The 20,420-nt window shown below is 36.3% G+C and overlaps 1 protein-coding gene across 6 annotated transcripts in view; it reads right to left on the minus strand.

The window, feature by feature from the left end:
* Positions 1 to 4,059: 4,059 nt before the first annotated feature.
* The window catches only part of LOC110846702 (retinoic acid receptor RXR-alpha-B), a 44,141-nt gene continuing 27,780 nt past the window's right edge, over positions 4,060 to 20,420 (minus strand). For 5 of the 6 annotated variants that reach the window (XM_022093530.2, XM_035848885.1, XM_035848887.1 and 2 more), the window contains 13 exons: positions 15,097 to 15,210; positions 14,362 to 14,404; positions 11,343 to 11,548; positions 9,234 to 9,421; positions 8,302 to 8,352; positions 7,681 to 7,804; positions 7,558 to 7,608; positions 7,441 to 7,489; positions 7,317 to 7,366; positions 7,193 to 7,240; positions 7,050 to 7,108; positions 6,840 to 6,957; positions 4,060 to 6,707 (listed from right to left, as the gene is read on the minus strand). In XM_022093530.2, coding sequence (XP_021949222.1) covers positions 6,451 to 6,707; positions 6,840 to 6,957; positions 7,050 to 7,108; positions 7,193 to 7,240; positions 7,317 to 7,366; positions 7,441 to 7,489; positions 7,558 to 7,608; positions 7,681 to 7,804; positions 8,302 to 8,352; positions 9,234 to 9,421; positions 11,343 to 11,548; positions 14,362 to 14,404; positions 15,097 to 15,210 — 1,358 coding nt within the window. In that variant the 3' untranslated portion in view covers positions 4,060 to 6,450. The remainder of the gene's footprint in view (positions 6,708 to 6,839; positions 6,958 to 7,049; positions 7,109 to 7,192; positions 7,241 to 7,316; positions 7,367 to 7,440; positions 7,490 to 7,557; positions 7,609 to 7,680; positions 7,805 to 8,301; positions 8,353 to 9,233; positions 9,422 to 11,342; positions 11,549 to 14,361; positions 14,405 to 15,096; positions 15,211 to 20,420) is intronic. The other variant, XM_035848886.1, reaches the window with a different exon arrangement.

Below are 20,420 nucleotides of genomic sequence, written 5' to 3' on the forward strand. Positions count from 1 at the left end.
CGAGTGTGTGCGGACGACGACGACGACGACAGGGGGAAGAGGTTAACTAACTAATCTTAAATGCATACATACCTAAGTATTCTCGTACATATATGCATTCTCATACACGTCTCATGATACACCACGACGACGGTTTACTTTGAGCACATTTGCTCACTTAATCTAAAAGCCAAGCTATTATTTCGTGGTGACCTGCACACAATGCAACAAGTGGTCTCATCCTTCTGAACTTTGCCAACAACGGAGCATTAGCATACGAATCTCATCTTTGCAGAAATATGCAAGCTTGCTTGGTTTGAGTGATAGATTTCAGTCTTATTATACAGCAATATGTACATATGTACTCTGTCTGGTTGTGCATGCATGTATTGCAGTAGCAGTTATTTTATGCGGACAAAAACAGTTAAATGGAGAGAGAGAAAAAAAAAGAGTACGATTCAAGTGTATGGAATTCATTTTAGAACCATGGATTTGAAATGCTGATGGGGTCTGAGCATGGAAATTAATTTGTCAGGGGAATAAGTGGATTTATCTGGAATGAAGACTTGGCTTGGCGTAATTCAATTCTCATCACAGAGAGCGGAGCTCTTTGGTACGAAATAAAAATTCACAACGGATGGTCGTCGTACTTAAAAGCAAACAATATTGTGACATCTGGATAATGTCACCGTGTGGAGATTATGCTTATTATTTATGTTTATCATGATGCCCAGTTTCAACCGGAGCAAATGAGACAATAATCAACTCATAAGAAGGGAGTTAGTTAACTGTTTCAATCAGTTTTTAAATATTTATTAGTACGGAATATTTAATGCACACACTCAAATAAACATATGTATAATAAATTCAGCACATTTTTAAACCTCGATCATAAATTTATTAATCTACATACGTATTTCAAATTTATCACGTGATTGTTCAGGGATTACCTTGGAATGCATTTTTTGTCTGCATCAAAAGTACAGACTCATTGAATGATGACGGAATGCGATGCGATCAGTGTGCTGAAATAGTTTATAATTCGACAATCTCGATTAATTCTTGGGGATGATGAACGATGTAGAGGTTGCAAATTTCTCCTGCACGTCAAACCATTATTATTATGACCGGCCGCCGGTCACCGGCGGCTATACCGGATGCAAGGACAATGGAGATTAGCGTCATAATTCGGTTAACCGAACCACATAAGAAATGTGCATCAAATACCTTGCTTACGTTTGAGCAGTATTTAACGTACGTAGCGTAACACACAGCTGACTTTATTCTGGAGGATGAAAGACTTTACATCTACATGTGTAGAAAAATTTCATTAATAATGCATTGTCTTCGCGATTGTCGTGAGTTGCAAACGCAAAAACCGTGTTAAGCAATAGTGTTAACTAATAGGAATGCCGTCATAAAAATTTGATCCTGAACTTGTTGTGGCTCAGTCAGTTGTATGTATATAATTTGCTAATTTACTACTTACTTTTAGTACTTGGAGGTACATGCATTATTATGCATGTGTATCCCCAGGTATCAATCCGGTCTCATTTTAAGTGTCATGTCCATGCAATTTTACAAGTTGGGGTAGAAGCTTTTGAAACAGTAGAATTTGAAGATCTTACTCAAAGTTCATAAATTGCAAATTCTGACAAAAGACACGACGTGAGGGGTAAGAAACATTGGTATTCACTTGCTAATTGAATTCCTTTTGTTGAACTCTGCAGTCTGCCCATTGAATGCTAAATGTTTATGGGCCCATCTGCATGAAATGAGAATGCCTTGTAATTTTAAAGCTCGAAAGCAATTAAACTTTGCGATTTGCAACTGGACAAGAACAATTATGTGCAACAATGACTGCAATTCTGTCTTAATAAGACAAAACTAGCCTGCATAAAAAATTATTTAGGGGTTACTTTAGGCTTCATTACTGCAGTAAATAGGTTGCACAAACATGACAGTCGGAGATACAATCTCAACATGGGATCCACACGAGTGGATATCCATGATACTAGTTTTATTCTTTCTTTCTTATTACTACATTTTTATCTCCACCATTAATTTCTCTTATTGTTTTGAATTGCCGCATCGTTAAATATTGACTGTTTAAGCAAACATTGACTATTTCTATATTTGTCTCAATGTAATTTCGCACGCTATATGTATTTGCATGCATACATATACGCACTTCATTCAACTATATGTATCATAGTTTCATTTTGACCACTGTCTGAGCCGAGTGAATGACAAACTAACTCAAGTAATGCAAAATTTAGTTCATTGTACCATTCGATGTCCAACTCTCTGCTTAATTGGAGATTGACTGGGCGATGTAGATGAAAGTAACCCTGTCATATTTTGATGAATCACAATACCAACAAGAAATGAATTAGCAAAAATGCGTGTTCAAGGAGAAGCTTCAATTTTAATGGAATAATTTTGTTACTGTCTTATCAACAATGACGAAATTGCAGCCTGCATATGTTTAGTATGTAATAAACTGCACGCGATAATATAATATTATATTATTACGCTAATATCTAGTGAGTGAGGATAAGGAGTAGGTCAGACTCAATCAACTTTGCGTTGTCCAATTTTTGTTATGCAGCTAATTGCTTGTCAGTCGCGGACGTAGAAAATTGCCCCGCACCTAATGCATTGTTTAACAACCAAGGGTCACTTTTCATTTATTTGGTTAAACGGTTTGCCAAATTTCTCTGCTATCTGTGTGGTCGCACGTAGCACTCAAAATTGTTGGGAGGTTATCTGTACATATTTTTCTTCTGCTTTAAGAAGTCAATCTGACCAAATATTATTAATGAACGGCTTTGTGAGACCGTCTATCCATTGATCCACATCAGGTCCATTAGTCGTCGTGAGTTCCAAGAATATCGCTCACTCTCCCTTAACACAAGTTATATGCATACGCTGATACTCAGCGTGTAATTAATATTCTTGAAGGATGGTATACATACATAATAAAAATGTTGCAAGAGTTCAAACTACTATATAATCCATCAGCTACTTATTATTACTATCTATCTGTCTCTCCGCAGTCCATAAATATCTCATGAAACTTAAGCCGCATACTTAAAACGACGTGGTTCAGTTAAAAATAGATGGGACTAGAACTAATCAAATCTTTAACAGTGTGGGAATATATTAAGTCTTATCTGGCATTTTCCTCGCTCGTAAATAAATCACAGACTGTGTAAGAAAGATGAAGTTTGGAAATTCGAGAGAGCTGGAGCTCCTGGATATAATTGTGATTAACTCCGAAATGAGAAACAGTTTAACCTTGTGCTGAGCTATTTTTAGCCATTTATCTTTCAATTCAATAATTTGTAGTCTGGCCGTGTGGTACAAGTTGCATTATATGCGGTACTACTTATGTGGTCTCATTCATTGAATTGGGTATGGCCATTTGCCATACTTTTGATTTTGACTATTTTTAGGTCCCATAAGTCGAGTCATCATAATATATAATAACATATTTATTACCTTGTTGCAGAGGTGAAATACTCAGCACACATCAATCAGAGATATGTGCATATTACAATTCATGTGCATGCGACTGGGTCCACTAAAATTTCAATCATTGTCTCAACTGATAACGATAAAAGAATGGAGAAGGTAATTACAAGCGAAATTAGAGCACTGATTGTCTCCTCCACACGGGAATTACGTTGCTCCTCACTCAAGGCAATCCAATCCATCGATATTGAGAGCGAGGTAGCAAAACTGAGGTGGAATCATTTTGAAAATGATTTGGCTGTTACGAATTTACAATGTCTCTAAGGCAGTCACATCTAATACATGACTGATAACTCGAGCAACTTGTTCACATACAAAACCATGTCAAATTAAGTAGTTGCTGAATACAAGACGTTCAATTCGTGACTGAAAATGCAATAATTAGAAAAATATAATGCAATCGGGGAAACTTTTAGCCGAAATGCTGATATACAGCGATTTATACGTACATTTATGATGCATATGCACATTATAAAATATTTTTGCATATGTGGACCACTTCATAAATGCGAATATTTAATTAAAAAACTGAATGCAACGAGGTTGTTAACTTGTGGGATTTATTAATCCATATGTTAAATAGTTATGTTACACAAGTTTCGCCTTTCTTTTTTTCTTTTCCTGTATAATCTTCATGCGAATACAATTACTGGTATGATCAACATTTGTAACAATTACTAATTATAGTAGTCTATATCATAACTCATCCACTAGTATAATATTCTATATAAAGAGCGCGCATCCATGTCAATCATCATGATGAGAGGATGAAGATTCGAAGATAGAGTTTCATTTTTGTTGTGGGTTTATATAGCATTTTTTTAATGGTCTACAATTTCTTCATTGTGTTAGTTTCTCATAGATTAATTTGTAGTTTATATAAGTTTACAGATGTAAATCACAGGTACACAACCGAATGTATGGAATTGCCCATAAATCCTTCCCTTTACAACAACTTAATATTTCACTCCCTTAAAAAATACAATAACAAAATATTATAGCAGCGGTAGCAGCAGCAGCAGAGTTGGAGCAGTATAAGGCGAAACTTATCCAGCATTCACTAATTGTACATCAAACAAATTGCAAGAAAATCATCTCTCATGCAAACTTTACGAGTTTTACGGTTTACATTGTGAAGAAGAAAGTCTTGTGTGAAAGTTGCAAACAGTATAGAATATATAGCAAAGAAGAAATTGGACCACTCGAAAATGGCAGTGCAAACAAAAACAATGATAACAAATTTTGAATATATTGCAAATTATAATTCGCAGACAGTAATATAATGTTTTTTAGAGTATGTTGACTAAAATTGACAGTAAGTAATTGGTGCAAGAATGGTCAATAATATAGTATTTTGAACTTTAGCTCAAATCAAGAAATATATAAGTATGCATATAGTTGTGCTGATTATTAGATTCAGTAAAATTTGTACAATTATGTGACAACCGTGTAAAGTACACACAATTTTGAATCTATGTCAAATTAGGCCATTGTACAAACGGTATATATATATAATTCGTCACAATAAAGAAAAAGGAATCTATACTGTTGTTGAAAGTATAGCAGTAGTATAACCAAGAAATGTTTTCGCGATACGAAATTTAACTATTCCAATTTGTGTTTTGAAACTGAAACGTACTTTATATAAAGTCAATCAGTAAGAAATATTATCATCAGCATTCTCAGTTTACATATAACAATTGAACTCTATATATGTATGTATATATATTTAGCGGAGATCTTTGGTATACAAACAAACACACTACGGTTCTTACATTTCTTTGAAAATTTGAAAACCTAACAAATGAAGTGTTATTAGTGAATTGTGAATGTTGAATCTACAGGCTGGCTGATTCGTTAAGTAGTTGTCTATTACATTTGTGTAAAATTAACCAATAATTGACAAAATCAAGCCATGAAACCAAGAAAAGTTTATCTATAGGTCTTGGATAGCAAGTAATTTACAAGGTTGCATGCATTTCTTTCAGTCTAGTATGACGTGCAACGCAGAACAACTTACTCTACAACAAACAAGTTACAACTGATTTGACATAATAAACACGCTACGAGGAAAAACATAGTAATAAACATAATAGAAATCATATATGTATGTATAGCTTGAATTGAATCATAATAATTGGTTGATGAAATCTAAGTAATTTCTAAAAAATAGCATTTTGTAATCATAAATATAATTGTCTTCTGCATGAATTATACAATACTAATGATTGATAATAAAGCTATAAACGTTGTGGTAAATACTAAACAGTAAATTGAATAATTGTTAATTTTAGGAATAACTATCATCATGATCAATCTCGATATAATAATAAAAAATACACTCTCGTTCCTTGTTAACTAATCATTAGAACATGCATGCATTCTAACCACGTTTCATAGAAGACTTTATAACATGCAATACTAATAATAATATTAATAATAATAAACAATAACTCAACAAATGCATCTTCTCTTATACAATCGTAAACAGGGGACTGGAAATGATTCTTTAACGCTTATATAGTGTTTCAATATGTACTCGCTACTACATTTCTAAAGAGACTGTGACGAATAAAGTACTTTCAGCCGCCCACTGAAAAAAACAAGAAATGCAAAAACAGTCATTCATTTGCTGGAGAGCAGTCAATAATAACGAACCAATTTAAGAGTGAGTACTTATCATCATATCAAAGCAACAACATTCTCTAACATGGTCAATCCGTATATATTTCTGATTGATTACTGATACCAAAAAGATTCAACTAGGCATTGTTGTGATGCTCTCGTCCCAAATATGTTTCTGTACTTGTGAAGCTAAATTAACTTTTCGTTTCCTAATCCTACCATTGTAGTAGTACCATATAATTCCTGATGTAGTAATATAAAAATTAATTATTAATTGTAATTGTATATATATACTGCATGCTATAACAACTAATTGTCAGGAGGAGACCCGAGATTATCTTTAAGGTAGTGTTCTATGGGGGTGTCGGCAATAAGTCTGTAGAAGAAGAGGTGTTCCAAACATTTGAGTCCGATGGAGCGGAGAGCTGGGAGTCTCAAGAGCAATTTAGCGAACCTCCCTGCCTCGTTAGGGTAGTGCTGTCGAGTATAGTCTTCCAGGGTGGAGTAAACCTTGTCTCGCAGGGCTTCAACTGAAGGCATGGATGCTTGGGGGAGACCTCTTGAATCTAAAATCATTCAATTTATTTATTACACATTTGTCATTCCTTCTCTTGTCATTTAATGTTTTAAACAGAATTTCAACGTTCAGACGAGAATAACGTCTATTTATAAATATATAAATGCATGTGCATGCATACCTGGATTAAATAAAATGATGGCCTTCAAACAACCAAGTTCTGCTCGGTCAACTTTCATATCTCGCATTTTTCCAACAATTTCCGAAAGGACGCGATCAAAAATATGAACCAAACCAGCCTAGATAAATTTAGAAATGTAATATTATGTAATGCAGTATTCACAAAAGATTAATATTGTTACATATTGCAAAATTTAATGCTCAGAATTACTTGATGGGCGGACGTTCTATAGACCGTAAGACCGTTAGCTAGTACAAGGGCCTCCTTAACTGGAAAATTAAAAGCGTAATACATATTATATTATATTATTAGAGCCCAACATTTTGGATCGAAAACTAATAAGCACTATTCACCTTCCATTGAGCGATGTGCAAATCCTAATATTAATAGCTCGTTCCACCCTTGAATAGAAATTAATAATTAATATATTATCAAAGATATTCAACCACTATACACATTCATTCCGCAGGTACTTACCCGAACTCAAAAGGATAACTCGGTCACTGAGACTCAACTCGTTAAAATGCCTGGAAAAGGATATCACGCATTGCTAACTTTGAAGCCGTAATAAAGTGTTACGCTAAAAAATTACGAATCTTACGGAACAATTTTCGCCCATTCGACAAGTTGGAAGAGCTGCTTGTCGGCCGCTAGAATAGGAAATATCAAGAATTACACATATGTCGCAATAAACCTCATAATAATAATGTATACATACCTTGGCAAATATCACTCATTCCGAGGGTCTCGGTGTCCACGATGGGTCGCTCTGTAATTTATTTTGGAAATTATTAATGGGTCAATTAATCTAATATTGCAAAATGTTCAAAAATGCCCTCACCTCGAAGTTCACATTGCCTCTCCGCATCCACGATACGTTCTAAAGGCATGTCCATGGGTGTGGTTGTCGAGGTAGACTCCACCTCACTCTCGCCACTTCGCTCTTTCGTCCTCTGTCTCTCCTCCTGCAATTAGTCAAGTCGGGCCAAAATTTCGGATTAGATTTTTAATCACACACCAACTCACCCACTTTTCGAGAGGAGCACACAAATCAGAGCGACATAATGATATCTTAGTCACAAGTTTCACAGACTGACAGGAGCATATGATGATGATAAATGACAGAAAGTTTCCAGTTTCTAATTTTCAGCGAGCTTGTTGGCCTTTCAATTCTCAATGCAACAGTAAACTATTTGATTGCAGATTTATTCCAATAGTCAGCTAATTAATATAAAAATATGACACCCAAACTGATGTGATTTTGGCGTCGTCTGCTATACACATACCTTTATATAGGTGAGAGTGAGAGATGGGAGTGTACTCCAACTATTTACCAAAGTCTACGCTTTTTAGAATAGAAACTTTCATGTACTGGTTAAGAAGGCAAATAAAAAGAGAAGAAGAAGAAGCAGATAAGGCAATAAAATGGTTTTGTAGTGTGGGTATTTAAGCAAAGCATCACCTGTGCACTGGACCGTCTTCGATTGGATCGCTGCTCGAACTCATGAAGATACTGCATGGTAAATCATATACACGTGAGGGTAAAAAATAATAATAATAAATCAATATAAATAATAAAAATGTTATCACTGATTATATTTTATCAGCCTGCTCCTTCCCAAGTTCAACAGAAGAAATTCATTCGGACACACATACAAGGTCAATAACCATCATTCATATTTCCTCTCACCCGCCCACTAACTGCATCTTCCACCGCAAAATAACTCTATCTCATTACCAAATTAATTGTATGTAACAACAATTATTTTAGAACATTTTTAGGCTAAATAGGTTTGATAACAATACAAATTTCGGCAAGTATGTAAATTATAACTCGAGTACAAGGAAAGGGGCTCATTTAATTTTGCATGCAGTATTTTATATTATTCTCGAACGAGTATCAATTATGTATAAGTAAGGTTTTATAAGCTTTTGCTGGAGCAGGTTAAACTAAAATTGTGAATCAATACAGTAAATAAATATTATTAACAGCATTGCCACCATCACCAAGATTTCTTTAAATTACTACTTGTAAAGTTAACGTGCAAAATGCAAATAATAATAAAACTTGTGTCAGTCGTAGTAGTTCATGCATTATAGATTTTTTGACATTACGTAAAGTTTCCATTCTTTGATTGAAGTCACGAAAACCACCCATCTTACTACTCTTGACGTTCTCTTATATAGTTTTTGTAGCTGATTGGAAATGGTTGAGAGAAGAGTCTCGAGAGACAGGAGAAAGAGTTGAATAATAGTCAAATACAAAAAAGATTAGGTAACTTTCTCAACTGGACAACAATGACGACGACATGAAACGAACGAAGAGGCAACAATGCGAAGAACAATAAGTGTGCTCTTTATTTTTAATTGATCATTTTTTGAGATGTGCCTTACCTGAACAGCTTCACGCTTCATCCCCATCGAGAGACATTTCTGGTAGCGACAATACTGACACCGATTTCGATGCCGTTTGTCGATCGTGCAGCTCTTGTCTTCACGGCACGCGTACGACAGATCTTTTCGAACAGTTCGCTTAAAAAAACCTTTGCACCCTTCACAGCTGTAGACACCATAGTGCTTTCCTGTAAAGTTTAAAGTATGCATTATTTAACGTTATACATTTACATTATATATGTACAAATTACAACTAGCCTTGCAATAACAAGATGATATTGCGGTACGTACAGTGTCGGACAGATGTCTACGTCCACATAGTCGCGTCAATTTCATTTTCAAATTGTCACTGAACTACTGAACCAATTTTCATCATTGATATATCAAATTCTCACAAATTTAACGTAATTTCATAAAACATATGAGTTATTTCTGAAAATTCTGGGAAAACTGAGAATCATAGTGCAGAGCGAGAGAGGATGAAATTTGAGCGGACAAAAGTCTACGTCCACTTCACTTTAATTGTCAACAACAAAAATCTCTCCAATTTATAAAATCAGGTAACTTAATAAATCTATCAATAACATATGCCGCATTAATTTTTAAATAATTTTCTTCCAGAAAAATATGATGGCGTCGACACGCAAGGAAATTCCTATCGCTATTCGAGATCTTGTCATTCAGGACTGGAAGGGTGGACAAAAAGGGGGCTGTCGCAGAGACAAATATGGACCAAGTATAAATTAGCAAGGACAACCATCCAGACAATCATTAAGAACTTTAAAGCTAATGGTTCAGTCCAAAACAAGGTCAGAAGTGGTCGAAAACCCATTTTGGCTCACCGAGAAGTACGCCACGTGCTCAACAAAGTCAACGTTACACCCTCACTTAGTGCTCCAAAGCTATCTACCGAGATCAAGGAGATGTTCGGCAAACAGGTTAGTCCTATGACCATCCAAAGAACACTGAATAAGGGAAATTTGAAATCCCACAGAGCAGTCAGGAAGCCTCTTATTGTACTGAGGAATGCAACCAAACGAGTGAAGTTTGCCAGAGACCACATTTCCAAGCCACAAACATTCTGGGACATATTTTATGGACTGACGAGTCAAAGTTCAATGTCTTTGGGTCAGATGGGCGTCTTAGAGTGTGGAGATATCCAAAAGAAGCTTTGAATCCAAAAAATCTCAACCCCACAGTTAAGCACGGCGGCGGGTCGGTAATGGTGTGGGGATGCATGGCTTCAAGTGGGGCAGGAAAAATGGAATTTATTGACGGAATTATGGACCAATACAAGTACCAGGGAATACTTGACCGTAATATCCAGGAATCTGTTCGAAAACTTGGACTTGGACGACGATTTGCCTTCCAACAAGACAACGATCCGAAACACTCTGCCAAGTCCACCATGGAATACTTCAAGAAAAAAAAATTCCGAAGCTAGAATGGCCTCCCCAATCTCCAGACTTGAATCCCATTGAGCATCTGTACGACCACATTGAAAGAGAAATAAGAAAACAATCTTTTTCAGGAATTCCGGGCCTTAAATCCAGAATTCGTGAAGTTTGGGAAACCATTTCTGAAGATGTGACCAAGAATTTGGTAAACTCAATGACTCGACGCCTTGAAGCCGTCCTTAAAGCGAACGGAGGCCCAACCAAATATTAAAAATTAATTGTTATAACATTCCTTATAAATTACAGTTTTTTTTGTATGTTTTCTCTGACTGGACGTTGACTTTTGTCCATCCAATTGTTTTCATTTTGAATTAAAATACATCTCTGGCCTAAAATAAATTTTTTAGCGGAAAACTAATAATGTGCTATGAAATTACGTTAAATTTGTGAGAATTTGATATATCAATGATGAAAATTGGTTCAGTAGTTCAGTGACAATTTGAAAATGAAATTGACGCGACTATGTGGACGTAGACATCTGTCCGACACTGTATAATGGTTTGGTATAAGTTTATATGCGACCATATGTAAACAATGTCGCCCTTAAGAAAATATGTAGAAAGCACGGATACGTACATTGCGACATCCAAACTTATAAATACGCCACTTTATACGTACTGCATAAATTAAATAGAATGTAAATATTTCTCGCCTGATGCCCGGTCACCGCAGATGGAGCACAAATGCTTGGATCCGCTGAGGGGGTGATTGGGGGGATATTGGCCGTTGGGTGAGAGGCCGTTGGAAGAGGACGAGCTACCAGCACCATTGGTTCCGTTCACATTTGTCGAGACGCCGTTCCCGTTCGTGGAGGAAGCCAGGAATCCAGACCCCGCGGAAAAGGATGATTGTGGTAAACTGTGAAATTCAAGGCAATTAGTAATTAATTTTGCTATATAGACGGACACGAGATTTGAGCAAGACAAGCAAGTGAACATGTAATCGTCCAGTAAGTATTTATTAGTAGAATGTATGTACATATATGTACAAGTTTCACAAGTCGACTTTGCAACACCAGAATTCCTGGCGAATCGAGCTGTGGTCTATCAAAATTGTACGTGTTCCTGTCATCAGTAGTGGTGGCATCAGGTGATACATTTTCCATTATGAAAGTGGCACTCCAATTTGATCTGTCAACTGTTCATTTCTGTTTGTGGCACGGAATATTAATTTCTTCATGTCATCAAGTAACTGGCAGGTTGATAGACAGAGGTTGCGTACTTTTCCTCCAGAAATAACAACAGGTCATGGAGAAAATGCATAGGGTAGAGTGAAAGCAGTGTACGTAGGTATGTTTGTATGTATGTAAGAGATGTTTTGCCGAATAGTTCCTTCACCGCAAATAATTGCCCACGACATAAGTCCTTGAAACTCTTTGAAGTTCGTGAAGCTTTCAATTTGAGCCAGGGATTAGAGTGGTACGTGTGTTCCTCAAACAACTTGCAAACTATTGTACTAAACAAGCTCTCCATGTGTCAGATTCGGTTTCACTCATTTAATTAATTTGTGGTTAGAGTAAATTGCTGTTCATCAAACATTTTGGGTGTGGTGGCGAGCGTCAGAACAAATGCAAATGGAACAGAGTGATTTTAATCACCGTAGGATAATTGAAACGTTGAAATTTCAGTCATTTACGGAAAGAACTATTACAGTGACCAATTTGTGGATCACCCACAGTTTCCAGTCAAACGAATCTAATTCACATAATTGTGAGCATCATCTTATATATTATACTGACCAGAATTGACAACAATTTTGAGAATCGGGATTTGAATTGACGTCAATGGCTGTTGCAACAACCGTGTAGGACGACTAGACACACCCGTCGGCTGGATAATTTCAAATTAGATACAGACATCAAGGTTTTGAGGTATCATTAACAACCGGTCATTTTCCTAATGATTTTCAATTGTTGGGATTGTTTCTTCAGATTCTCGAGATCTGGAAATAATTGTGATATCAAGAATCTAATAAAAGTCTAATAATAAATAGATTCTGAAAAAAATCTCATCGTGAAGCAATTGGAGAGTCCTTTGCAGTTTCTACATGCAGCAACTTTCGATCTGATAATGTCCGCTGAAATAAAACGCAACAAGAACGACAGTGCACTATGTGTATAATGAATAAGCATTCTGATGAGATAACATCCAAAGTTATGTGGTGGGCAATTTAAAGATTTTTTAACTTTATGCTCTGGCAAAAATGACGTGTCCTTGATTTGGGACTTTGTGTGATATATGAGATTTGTTAAGTTTATATATCTCTTCGCAAACCCATAAAAACGAAACAACGCCCATTCTCCAGACTCCATAAGTGCAGAATCAAGTATGCAGTAGTTGAGCTGAATGAATTTTAGTTCAAGTCTGGTTTTTATTGAGAATATGCATATAGGTGGTATAAGGAGAATATGCGATTATGTGATATATCTAGGAGAATATGTGATTCACTATTAGTGAATACCGATATATTGCAATGGTGTTTTGAGCACCAATCTTGAGATCCATGATGGTTTGCATGCACCTAATCATTGGGTCCTAATGTTCAGATCTACTGTAAACCCCACAGTCAAAGATGTACATAAAACATACATAAAACTAGAAATCATTTCAGATCGTATTATCTGAAGGGATGTTTGCGCTAAATAAGACAAATTCAATTTTGCAGTTTTGAAATTTCGTGATCTGAACGGATTTCATTCAACTCAATTCTCAGAAGGCTGTAAATCGATGAATTTGATTTCTCAATGTTTGCATTTTGAAGCAGAATAAATTCTTGGGCTTACGTGTATCACAGAGTTTAATCTTGTAAATTTATTCCCAATGGTGCATAAAAAGCTAAGCGTTCATAACGTGTCAAGTTTCCAGTTCAAAATAAAGTGTCCTTTGTGCGATACTATCATACCCAAACCCAACGTGTAACATAAATTGTGAGATTGTTGTAATTAGCCGTTTGTCAGAAACAACAACGGCAAATCTATTGGCCTCTCCAGAAAAAAATCTACTGCGCAGTTAAGCCCGCAGATATAGTAAACCGGTAACCGGCATATGTATTTTGACAACAATTGACAGTCAAAAAAGAGTCAGGTTTAGATGTTTTCCACTTTCACACACCCTACGCTTGGCAGAAATACTACGCAGTTTCTATCTTCCACGCCAAAGAGCAACAATCAATAAGGGAATTAATAATGTCATATGCAATGCTATTTAGTATATCTTCTTAATTTTATTATGGATAAGTAATACTTGCAAGAAAAGATGTACCAGTACTTGACTTCTGTATTGTTACCAATTATCCAGAAATACTTTCAATATATAATATTGCATGGATCAGTATTAATTAAAATGCGTTGGAGGGATGAAGGCTAACAAAAAAAGTTTTCAAAATATAGATAAATGGATAAATCCTAGACGATTATCACAGTTTATCAACAACGTGACGATAACATTCTGCCGATCTGTCTGGGAGAAAGCATACGTTTGTCGATCACTCACAGGGAACCCATCAGGGTCAGGTCTCGTTCTGTTCGTCACCGGTTTATGTTGTTTTGTTAGTTAGTTTTGATAGATAGACTCAAATAATAATACTTATAGAGTTGCATATTAATTATGTGTGTACAGCATAAGCACAAACAAACGTCATTAAAAAGCTGTCCTAAATAGCACAATGTATACCTGTCTTCGGAGGACGCATATCTCGGCGATGAAGGGCCAGCTCCTAAGTACATAAAATTAATACATTTAATTTTAGAATATGGACAGGACATATTTCCTCCTGGGATAGGAGGGAAGAGGGCATATTACGGTCTCCACGTGCTTTGGTCAGTTGAGAATACCAACCATTGCCATGGTTGAAAATACCTTACAATATTGCGATAAATCATGCAGGGTATAAAACTGACCCATAGGGTGAGAAAACATTTGGCATAGTTTATTTTGATTTGAAATTGTGGGTGTGGTCAAAAAGCGGGGTTTCGTCGAATTTTCAAAAAATATCTATCCACTCCAAAAACATCCCTTTGAAGGGCCCCTAATTGGGACTGGTCAAAATGGGCTACTACACATGTCGGTAGGTTGTATCACTTTTGAGAAAAAGAAAAAAATGCAAGTGAAAATCCCGTTGTTTGTCAAAATCTTATGCAAACGAAACCCGAAACTATTCGGAAAATAGTACGAAATACGTAAAAAGTAAAAATAGTACGTGAAATTTTGCAGAAATAAGCGAAATTTATGGACCTGAAACTTTGTACTATACTGATTTTTGTCATCTTTGCCTGTATAGGCTAATTTTATACCCTCAATGATTATGGCAATATTTTAAGGTATTTTCGACATTGCACTGATTGTAATTGTTTTCGGAATTTAATAGATTGCAAGAAGGAAAAGGGGTTTATTTTAGTAAAATCTAACCTTGAGGACTAAATGCACCAGAAGAAGAGAGCAAACTGTTCGTGTCAGGTTTCATGTCGAGCGGACTTTGAGGACCGACGGACGACATGGGCAAATTCGTGTCCAGCGACAAACCTGAAATCAAATAAAACATTTTCATCAATTGTGAACTTTTATACTTTTTCCGAAACATCACACGAAAACCATGAGTTTGGTGGCATTGCACTGCGTTGGATGCTGTTGGGCTAATGAGAGCTGCTTCAGTTTCATTAACCATTTCTTTGCTGATTCATCAAGCCTACTGCATTATCCTGTACGACCTATGTAATTATTAACACGCACTGGAAATCAACTGTTGTATATACCAAGCTGTCCTGCCCATCCAACAACTGCTCATACATAGAGAATAAAGCACCTGGCTGGATATTTATCTAGGATTTAGAATTAATATATGCACAATTTCTTGTTTCGTGTGTCCCTTGCTGATGCGTCTAACAGAGGCCCATGAATGTGGCTTAATAGCATGAACGATATAAAAAATGATGGTCATTAACATTTTACACTCCTCCTTGAAAATCTCAATTCTTTAATTATTAAACGTAACATAATTATATGAAATCTTCCTCCGTGATACTCCCCACGCTACATGTACATAAGTACATACTTGCGTACAAATGTATTATGCATGCATATTATTCCAATGTCGAAATTGTAAAATGCCTTTGATATTACGTGTCTCAACACATACATAGATACGCTGGATAATTACGTTTAATGGGCTCAGCTACAAAAATGCGTCAAGCCCAATTCAACCTATGCAATAGTGGAATTATTATAAGAACAAGTTTGGTGAACCTGTTCATGTGTGTTTACTCTCTGGACAATCAACTATTGTCCATGGCATGGTCCACTGCTAGGATTTCTTAAGATGCCGATAAAGCCAAAGTACACAGCAGCATACGGGCAATTGGAAGTCCAGATAAAAAATAAACAAGTTGTGCTCATCCATATTCAGAAAGAAGTTTTAGAAAAATCATGTATTCCTGTTTGCACTCATCCAACCAAACCAAGCCAAACTTTACCAATCCAACAAACACGATAATGTAGTCACTATGCATCATATCAGAAAAAATCCACATAGAGAGAAACCTAATGGGATGGACATTGGAATCAAATTGCTGTTTACAGTTTGCAAACTCAATCAGCCCACATCAGCCACAAATCATCTTGAAATTTAAAACAAATTCAGCACGGAAAAGGCTCGTTCGACGTTTTTGTATTGATGCATGCATTACGATATGATGCTGGCCCTATCACAAAGGAGAAGAGAGTTAAATATCAAAGTAATCAACCGTGAACTTGAAAGATGTAAAGGACACCTTACTTTACTTACAATGAATTCAATCATGTAACGCAAACAAAAGACACGAGTAAACAACCAATATTGTGATTGAGAATAACAGATGGGAGACACCTTATATATTCTCATCCACTGCAAATAGTTATTTATTTATGTGACGCAAACAAAAGGCAACAAAGAAAGTTTGTTGGATATCAATTTATTGCGGAGAAGAAATGGATGTATAGAGAATCATCATTTGAACAACAAATGTGGGCACATGTTCAGGCGTCAAAATAAGAGTATATAACAAGTTGGATGGAATGGAAGATGGTGGGTGATTAGTTTTTTCTGCAATCTGAAAGAGAAGCACCACCTCAACCCTTCCTACATTGTTCTTTTAGGACAACTTTGGAACATTGAAATCGTCCCACACACAGACACACTCCATTCCATTTTTGAATTTTATGTATGGGTTGCAATCGACATGTGTATGAATGCATGCATCAATCCTTATATTAGATTTACATTAAGTTTGATTTTCACAAACAACAAAATGTTCATAAATAAGAAATATGTATGTGTGTAGCAAATAAAATAAATACAGTAGTGATGTTACAACATAAGAGTAGAGATTGTCAATTTTATTACACTATTTTTGCGCTTTTGAGAAGGTGCAACGATTTTGGACATTCGTAATCATACATTTGTAACCACTTAAAAGTATGTCTGAAACCTTGCAAGCAGCGCTGTATTGACATTTATAATGTTTTGATTAGACTCGATGTTTGCTTCTTTGCAAGTTGTTTGCAAGGAAATTCGACAAAAGGCCAACATTTATGGAAGTTTCTCACGATACGCGAAATATGAATTTGTCTGTCCTGCACCACTAAGGAAAACTAATTACATTTTCTCATGTTCAATGAACATCATGCTGAGCAAACAATACATAATCTGAGCACTTGACAACAATGCAGCTCGTCTTTTGTTGAGCGTATTAAAAGCACAATCCAATTCCAAAACGAGTCAGTTCTAAGATTTGAGAAATAATTTGAATAAATTAACCAGCTACTACAGAGGGGTGGGACAGAAGAAGGAGCCACTTTGCCTAAATTTATTCCGGCCTTATTATTCGTTTGTGAAGTTTGGTAATTGGTTCAGTGTGAAGCCCTTTAGTTTATCTAACGAGCCTCAGTCGCTTTTTCCAACCAGTCATGACCTTTGACACAATTTTCAGAGTGATTCTGCACCACTCGTCCTGAACACTTTTCCAAAGTGCATCAAAACGCACGCGTTTTCCTTTCAAGAAGGCTCTGTTTTAAGTACTCGAATCCAAAAAAAAACATCGGATTGATATCAGAGGAACTAACGAGAGTTTCTATAGTAGGAATAATTGTTATACCCAAACTTTTTTTAAAATCCTTCGTGTAGGCTGATATTTTGTGAGAAATAAGTTGGGATGAGAGCATGATCTCGGGATTTCCTACGAGTCACTTGCTGTAGGTCATTGTGAATGACTCTAGAAATGTTCTCCTACTAACGTTTAACATTTTCGCCATGCAACTTTTAGTTGGTGGATTTACCGTTTTGGCGAAAAATTGATTTTCCGGATAAACTTTTTGGTTCAAGCGGATCTTGGGTATCCTTTCCGTGGGGGTGGAGCTCTAACCGCTTTTTCCCTCCGCTTGATTCCAACGTTTTTAAGTACATTAGAAACGTACTTTCGATCGACGATAAATCCATTTGCAGCAAATTTTCTAACAATCGCTCTCTGGCTCAGTATGTCTTTGGAAAACACTTTTATGCGTGCCTCGCACTCTGGGGGGTGCTGCAGGGGCATTTTTAACCGTAGGGAAAATCTGAATAGTGCTAAATTTTCGTTAACTATCTGGGTATGACATATGCAAATTTTGAAAATGCCGCGACTGTGCATCACACGCCACCCCTAAAATTCAAGTGGCTCCTTCTTCTGTCCCACCCCTGTAAATGCATACGTACATACACAGTTGTAAGATAGATCAAGGGAACTTGAACCCATTAAGATTAGCTAAAGAATTGTCATTGTCAAGTTCATCCACAAGTTGAATCCAATGCAATAATCACATTCAGCCGTTCGTTCGTAATCTCATCACAATTAAAGAAGGCTAAAGAGGAATAAATCAACTTTTTGATAAGCCTGCTATACACCAGCAAATCTACCGTATCGAGACGAGGCCTATGCTCATACTTAAATTATTATTGTACTACTTGCATGGCAATCAAACACGGCAGTCATTGGCATCATGACGTGGTCATTCTACTAATACAACTGCTGCATAACTGGGATGGTTATTATCAGTGAGACATCTCCAACACGATCACATCATTTACTTACTGTTCCGTGTCAATATATCACACATGGACATTGCGTTGCAAAACTGTCAAATTGGAGATACAACATCCATTACAAAGGACTAACAACGCATAGTTTAGCATAATTATCAAGCCCCACTGCCGGAGTGGCGACCTTAGTCAAGCTAAATTGAAATGAATTGCACTTGTAGAGTTCTAAATGGATGAATGGCGGGCACAGAGACTATTATAGTTCATATGCTATTTAAAAATGCAGCTCTATATTGTTAGTACTGACAACGACAGAGCCAAAATTTTGATCCGCCTTTCATTGTTGATTGTTTGAGTGATTGAAAACAGAAACTGTGTTAATTGTAGAGTGCAACAGGTTTTATTTTATTTATTGTTGGATGGACTGTGAAGGGAACAGATTCACTTTTTAAGCCGTTGATGCTATTGCTGCTTGCTGTCAACGTTTGTGATATTTTAAAATGGGACCAACACTTTCTGACTCACTCTGAATCATGTCACTCACTGCCAAACCAAATTATGCAAGCACAGCCAACCAACTGCTAACCGGGCACACGACACTTGCAAATTAAATCAAATTAAGCGTCATTGTTATTTGCTGGTAATATTTCACCAAAGTAAAGAGAGAACAATTGGACATTTTTTGCATCTCTCTAGATAGAAGCAGCATTTATTTGTACCTGACCTTGCATGCTTTGAGTTCCCATCATTATTTAAATCCACTCTAATGTAACTTTTTTACGTTTTTTACACATTCGCAAGATAGCTACACATTTCTTGCGCTAATGTGAGAATAACGAACGCTAATTTTTCATGTTGGTCGTTGAATGGGGATGAACACATTTTTGGTCGAATTCCTGTAACCAGAAGGTGCAACGCATGACGAGCTTTGGTTGCTTATTATTATTGCATCCACGACACGACAAAGACAAATAACAAATCGCTTAATTACAACAATCCAAATCAGTCCGTAGCGAATCATGGAACTATCTAAACTCAACAAAGTTTATATGTTCTAGTCGTTAACATCAAAAGTCAAGGTAAAATAATTCATCATCATAGCAGAACCCACCAACCAACCCAACATTGCACATAAACAATGCAAATTCGACATTACATACAGCAGACAGTTGTTGAACTCCACCACAACCTAACCTAGTGGTAAATCGCATTAGTATTGACTAATTCCACGTGTCCTTGTCAACTTCACCTTTGCACAAAGGATAAATTACTTCTCGCTGTAATACATGGGCCAGCTATAAACTAAAGACATGGCAATTTACAATTAGTAAGTACCAAATTTAACAAAGTCATTAACATGAATTTTAGACAGTACTCCCATTGTCAAGCAGTGTTACAACAAATCCAGCACCACTCTGATCCTGAGAGGAGCAGCTCTCATGAATTTAAAGCGTAATTTCAATTAGTTGTGCTTTTGGCAACTTTCAATTTACCTTAACTGCTTTATAAATTGAGACTAACTACCACTACCACTTATTTTAACGATTGTCGCTCAACATGGTAGGTTGGATGATGGGATGATCAAAGCTACATGGAACACAATAAAATCTCAAGCTGCTGCTGACATAAAGATTTTTATTGTATGCAGAAAAAACAGAAATCATCAAGGTTCTCAGGGTGTTAC

This window comes from Folsomia candida, unplaced genomic scaffold (assembly GCF_002217175.1).
Source record: "Folsomia candida strain VU population unplaced genomic scaffold, ASM221717v1 Fcan01_Sc003, whole genome shotgun sequence".
Classification (NCBI taxonomy): Eukaryota; Metazoa; Arthropoda; class Collembola; order Entomobryomorpha; family Isotomidae; genus Folsomia; species Folsomia candida.